We start from the raw sequence: 6,526 nt of genomic DNA, 5'->3' as shown, positions 1-6,526 counted from the left end.
AGAGAAGATAGATTTAACTTGATATTGTAGGGCATTATATTCTATTTTAGGATCACTTCTATAATATTTATCCTGTAATATTTATACTTATAATCACTGTATCATTTATAGTTGATTAAACACATAGCAATTTCCACAAAAAGTTGGATATTAGGTTCTATCATGAGGAAATGAGATACAATTTCTAAATAACCATAAAAATTTTAAAGAGCATGATTACAAACTCGTCAGATAGACAGCAATCATGCTCAGATGCAGAGGAGCTCAGAAGGTGGGCAAATGTGACCAGTGATAGTCATGTATATAGAGATTAGAAATGCATGTGAAAACGTCTCAATGTCAATTGCCTTGGAATAAAAAAAAAAAACAAGTGTCTTCTTGGGGTTCCTCAGGTTGAGGTGGGGAATGAGAGCAAATCATTCTGGAGGAACGCAAGGGAAAATGGCTTTAGATACTTGGGTGACGATAGAATTTATTCTCATAATTGTTTTAATAGCTTTTGTATAATCCTCATTGCTATTATGAGATATAAAATGTATTTATCAAATCTGTAATCATTATGCCAAAAAATCTGAATTACTGTAATATTTTGTATATTGTTAAAACTGTAACTTTAATTGTAAAAAAAAATTTTAAATAAAAAAAAACAGAAAAAAAAGAGAAAAAAATTTAAAGAGCTATAACTTGCTTAAGTATGAAGATTGCTAGAGTGAACACTGTCCAATGCTGATAGGTTTGAGTACCTGCAATAGGTCCCACACAGGCTCAGTAAAGATGTGACATCCCAGAAGACATGTGCTTTAAATACAAGCTTTTTCTCACCTGGTTCTTATAAGTTATTTGTGCTGTGGTTGAGATGGCACACTGACTGCATGGCCCACCTGGGGTTGGCAAAATGGAATATTAGATATGATGAAGAGGAGTAGAACATTGGAGATTACAGAATTAAATGACACTGCTAAGCCTTATAATTTCAGCTGAGTAGGCAGGACTATTTTTGTCACATTCACTTTGTGACTGTGGTTTAAGAATCTTTTTTTTTTTTTAATATTTTATGGGCCAGGTGTGGTGGCACACACCTTTAATCCCAGGACTTGGGAGGCAGAGGCAAGTGGATCTTTGTGAGTTCGAGGCCAGCCTGGTCTACATAGTGAGTTCCAGGACAGCTGGGGCTACAAGGAGATTGTGTCTCAAAAAAGACAAAAAAAATTTTTATTATTTTTATTTTATGTGTATGAGTGTATTGCCTGTGTGTATGTAAGTGCACCCTTGTCGTGCAATGCTGCAAAGGTCGGAAGAGGGCTTTGGATTCCCCTGGAACTGGAGTTAAGGATGGTTTGTAGCCACCATGTAGGTGCTGGGAATCGAACCTGGGTCCTCTGCAAGAGCAGTCAGTGCTCTTAACCACTGAGTCATCTCTCCAGAATCCTGTTTTAAATAAAATTTGGATTAATGCTGACCCTTACTCATGTCTGAAGTGTTAAAGTGGTAGTAAGAATCAGAACAGATAAAAAGATGGTATTAAAAAATAATTATTCAAACTATATGATGTCCAGTAGCAGACACTGAACCAGAATCTGACACCTATTCAAAGCATTTCTTTTTTGGTATTAAAGACATAAGTAAGAAGATAGCAAATACTTGCTACTTCTCAATGATTAAATAAGACACAGTGCTTTGTTTCATAGGAGTTCACTGGTAAAATTTAAAAAGTGTAAAAGAGAAATCTCTTTAGACACAGGGGAAAGGTGGCAATCAATAAAAGTTATTAAACATAAACTAAGCAAGAGGAACAGTGATAAATGAAGCCGGCGGTCTAGTGAACCTGAGCCGGCTGCATTCTCTGGAGTACAGGTGCCCATTCCCCGCTCAGGAAAGAGTAAGGAGTAAGGCAGCATGTACTTCCTTCCTATCAGTGAGTGGAAGGTGCCAGCTGCCTTCAGGCTGAATGCTCTTCTCTAAATACAAGACCTTTCTGTCTGAGACAGACCTGGGGTTGGGCTGGACCATGCTTGCTGTCCATGTCAAGCACGGGATTAGCACCACAAATCTTTCTTTGGGTCTGAGTCTTGCGTTGGCCCTTGCCGTCACCTAGAACATGAGAAGAGTTAAGTTCTTGGGAAGGAACAGCAGCTGTGAAAAGTGAAGGAAAACAAGTGATAAGAGCCCAGGAAAGGGCAGCAGTAACAGAAGTGAGGTAGAAAGCTCCTTCTTAGCTTCCCCATGGGCCATCTGAAAAGACTAAGGAGCTGAGGCCCTTGAAGCAGGTGTGTCAGCCCCTTGAAGTTCAGAAGTGTCCCAGGATATGGTCTTGCACATCCCACTCTCCTGAATAATACTGGAAATACTTGGAAATCTTTTTCTTCAGTTTACAGATTACAGGTAGGGGTGATTAGAAATGAGGAACAATATAAAAAGGCAGATTATGAGAAAAGACCTCATTGGTGGACTTCACTCTATAAACCAAAGACCTTTTCCTTACTGTAAAGGAGGGAAAACGGGCACAAAGTCTTGGAGATGTTGGGAGACGAGCTGAGGCGTGGGCTTGGTGGCTTGCTTACTAAGTCTAGCATGTGAGAGTTTTGAGCTCTTTTTATTTAGAGAGGTGGCACAAAGAATTCAGAAAAGAAGCATATCAATGAGATTTTAAGAAGAAATTGGGCTTCTCCTTCCATTTTATATAATTTCCTTCACCAGAAAATATGGATGGATCCAAGTGCAATTAAGTTCCGCCCCCCTCATCCCCCACAGGTAAACTCCATTAAGTAGTCTACCTCTGCCTCCTGTTGGGAGTAACAGCCCTACCTGACAGAAGGACTCCTGAACTGGAGTTTCCTTCTCCCTGCAGGCCCAAATAATCTACAGATACACATCTTAGATCCTTAGAGTTACAGGTTCAGTTTTCACATTTCCAGGCAGAAAATCTGCTTTTCGGCAGTCTTTAAACTTGACCTGGTAGACATACACTATCAGCCCAGGCTCCACCATCTCTAACATCTCCATCAACACCCACCGAACAAATACATCCACTTATCGTGGTTCAACACTACACAGGCATGGAGAACCACTGTCCTGACATACTGTGTTCCAACAGCTGAGCGTTCAACAGCAGCAAGGTGCTCGTCAGGATAGATGCATTGGCACCAATTGGAAGTTTGGTCTTTAACTGCATTTTTTGTCACTTTGGCTGGGGAGATCTGGACAGCTGGAAGTGAGCTTCTCCATCATTTTCTGCTTCCTTCTCTGTATCAATTTTCCACCTGTGAAGCCCAACACCCCACCACCAAGTGCAGCTGCAATTCCTGCCACTTTGAAGCCTGCGAGGAGGCCAATCGGACCCCCCACCACTCCACCGATGAGTGCACCTGCCACAGGCAGGGCTGCCAGCTTGTATTTTGCAGCCTGTAAAAAAAAAATTCAATTTAGAAATTGAGTTGAGAACATCTGCCTGCGGTGATGTGCGTTTTCCTCTCATTACTCCTGGCAATGCCTCCTTAACTGGGTACATAATTAACCTTAGAGATTATTCTTTTGAGGGGAGAGAGAAAGTATTCCTTAGGTACTGTGATTGCTCCAGATCTAATTCAGGGGGAGCTACAGAGAGGACTGCTACAAATTGATTTGACTTGCAAAAAACGATCAATCCACTATCTTGCTGGCTTATTTAAACAGTTTCAGCAGCCACTGACTCCCACCAAGGCTTTGATGCTACACAGAGGTTACTCTATACAAGCACCTGGGCTGAAATCCACATTGTATGGAAAACAGATGGCCCACTCCATGTGCACTGTCACAGGCTTATACTTTTGCTCTGCTTGGATTAATGGACCCCTCTTTCTTCTCCCTGGGCTTCTGCAGATATTCCCTCATACAACTAAATGCCCTACCTAGAGTGAGGCCACAATTTATTCTCTTGGGTAAAAAAGACAAAACAAAACACACAACCTCTACTGATAGAACGAATCTTGGAGTAGAATATTACAACCATTGATTTCTTGCACTACCTATGTGTCATTTCTTCCTTATTTCCTTAATTGCTGGTTCCCTCAACACTGAAGAGAGCAGATCAATTGGGTTAATACTAGAGATTCCTGGGAGCCAGAGTACCATTGATTTTTCAGCAGGAGCAGAATCTTACCTTCCCCAAGTTTTTGGTTCCCTCTTCAACATTCACAGCAGCACTGTTGACATGGTCTGCAATGCTGTCAATCTTCTCCTGCTGAGACTAGATGCAAAGGAATTATGAGTGAGCGGTCCTGCTGTGGAGCAGGAGGAAGCCAACACACACTATTTTAATTCCTGTAATCATGCCCCGGGCACTGCAGCCTTGCAGTCTTAATAGTGGTTCATTAATAGCATCTGATAAACCATGTCCAAAGTACAAATTCACTTTCATGAAAGGGGGGGGGGGATTTAATTATAGGTAATAAAAGGGTGGCACCTTCATAGCAGAAATCATCTCACACTGAAATTCACTCAGACATACAAACATATTATTCTTTAAATGAACCTACTTTGCAGGAGGAAGAAAAAATCCAAATAAGTACTTACATGTCATTTGGGTTTGATAGAAAAAAAAAAAGGAAAACAATTTCAAGCAACAACAACAACAACAAAAACCCTTCCATAACTTATCTTCTTTGGAGATTCTGTTTAAATCAAATTTACTTTGGAAGTAAAATGCCCTTGGTCCAATAAACAGACATTGTTTTGTAATAGGAATGAGACTACAACATGTAAGATCTCCCACGAAGTCCTTGCACTTGAGAAATGTTACAGTGATGAAGGTAAATTAATTATCTTTATAATTAAGTATAATAGGGTATAAAATTGTGACAAGTTAAAATACTTCTGATCAACGATATTAACATGGTAGTCCACATGAAACAGCAGCACCTGTGCTGCGTGATCACATCCTGGGGTCCCTGGGGGAGGACTAGTGTGGCTTGGGACTGCCATTCTTTTCCTAGGGTTTCTCAAGTGGCTGCTGAGCTCCACTCCAACACTTCTACAACAAGCACACTGTCCTTGCCCCAGGAACAGGATCTCACTAAGATCAACTTTCCTTAGTTAGAACTTAAATACAACAGTGTGCACCCATTTTAATGGCAGTGTATGAAAATTTCGGACAAATGTATGAACCTATGTGATCACTACCACCATCGGCATTTTTTTTCATTTTTGAATTTATAGGAAAAAAATAGAAAATCTTTCATTCCAGGAAAATGCCATCTTATGCAATGAGTGTGGAGTAATTTCATAACTGGAGTTCTGAAGTATTTGACTGTCCTTGCATCATTGCCTATTCATTTATATCGAGACATACAGAAATAATGCTCTTCTAATCAACATTCCATGTGAGAACATAAGGTTCAAACAACTCGGCTCGCCCCACACCCCAGCTGTTTTCCATTAACATTATTAATATTCCTTCCCTGCCCAACATATACCTTCACACTGTCAGACCTTTTATGGTGGCCCTTCATTCCAGAATTCTCTGGCACCATCTTGACATCCCTAACAATTCCTTTAAAAAAGTCTTTTTTCAGTTTTCTTTTGAACCTGTCTGTCAAACAAGTACAGCCAAGGCTCTCAAACTTGAGTGTACACTATAACCACCTGCAGAGTTTCTGAAAACACACTGCTGGGCCCAGCCACAGAATTTCTGATACTACAGTCCTGAAGCACAGCCCGAGAATTTGCCGTCCAAGCTGCCATTTCTCATACTTTATTTTTAGTCACATGGATTTGTCTGTATGTGTGTGGGGTGGTCTGTGCCTATGTGAGTGCAGGTGACCATGAAATCCAGAACACGGTGTTGGATCCTGTGGTGCTGGAGTTAGAGGTAGTTGCAAACCACCCAGTGTGGATGCTAGGACCAAACTTGGTCCTCTGCAATGCTCTGCAAGAGCAGTACAATGTTCTTAACCACTGAGCCATCCCTCCGGCCTTTTATTTCTCACATGTTAATGTCATTGTTATTCAGGGTAAGATTAGAGCATAACATGTGGCCAGATATTCTGGGTTCAAATCCTAGCAATACCCTAGGGTCAACTACTCTCATCTACTACATGAGGATAATGACACTTCCACCTCATAGAGTTTAAAGGAGGAAACAATGAGATATCTGCAAAGCACAAGGGGAAGATAGAAGCACTCCTGACCTGCCCAAGGAAGTGCGAGCCCTCATTTTTCCATCAAAAAATACAGCAAGCTTTTTTCCTATGATGCTTGAAAACTCTAGAGTTCTCAAATATTAGAACTCACTTAGCATTCACTATCTGAATTTTAATTTTTCTGACAGTAAAGTTTCTAAGTCAGCTTACTTTTTCTGAGCCACAGAAGCAAAAGTGCTAGCACTAATACTATCCAACCTGCCTGGACTTCCAACACCTTAGCATTGTTTCTATCTGGGACACCCAACACTTCCACTCTTGCCTGCAAGAGGCTAGGCAAGCAGACAGTCAGTGCAGTAAAACTCTGTTATCAACGTCACATCTTGGGAGGCTGAAGGTAAGGCCCCTGC

General features: G+C 40.9%; 1 protein-coding gene across 2 annotated transcripts in view; it reads right to left on the bottom strand.

The window, feature by feature from the left end:
* Positions 1–2,940: 2,940 nt before the first annotated feature.
* Stx17 (syntaxin 17) overlaps positions 2,941–6,526 on the bottom strand; it is a 64,639-nt gene continuing 61,053 nt past the window's right edge. For both annotated transcript variants that reach the window (XM_008851896.3, XM_029555429.1), the window contains exons 7-8: positions 4,139–4,225; positions 2,941–3,402 (exon numbers count right to left, since the gene is read on the bottom strand). In XM_008851896.3, coding sequence (XP_008850118.1) covers positions 3,163–3,402; positions 4,139–4,225 — 327 coding nt within the window. In that variant the 3' untranslated portion in view covers positions 2,941–3,162. The remainder of the gene's footprint in view (positions 3,403–4,138; positions 4,226–6,526) is intronic.

This window comes from Nannospalax galili, unplaced genomic scaffold, assembly GCF_000622305.1.
Source record: "Nannospalax galili isolate Female #2095 unplaced genomic scaffold, S.galili_v1.0 scaffold125, whole genome shotgun sequence".
Classification (NCBI taxonomy): Eukaryota; Metazoa; Chordata; class Mammalia; order Rodentia; family Spalacidae; genus Nannospalax; species Nannospalax galili.
Note: the sequence above shows the minus strand (reverse complement) of the source record. Positions and strands in the feature narration are given on the sequence as shown.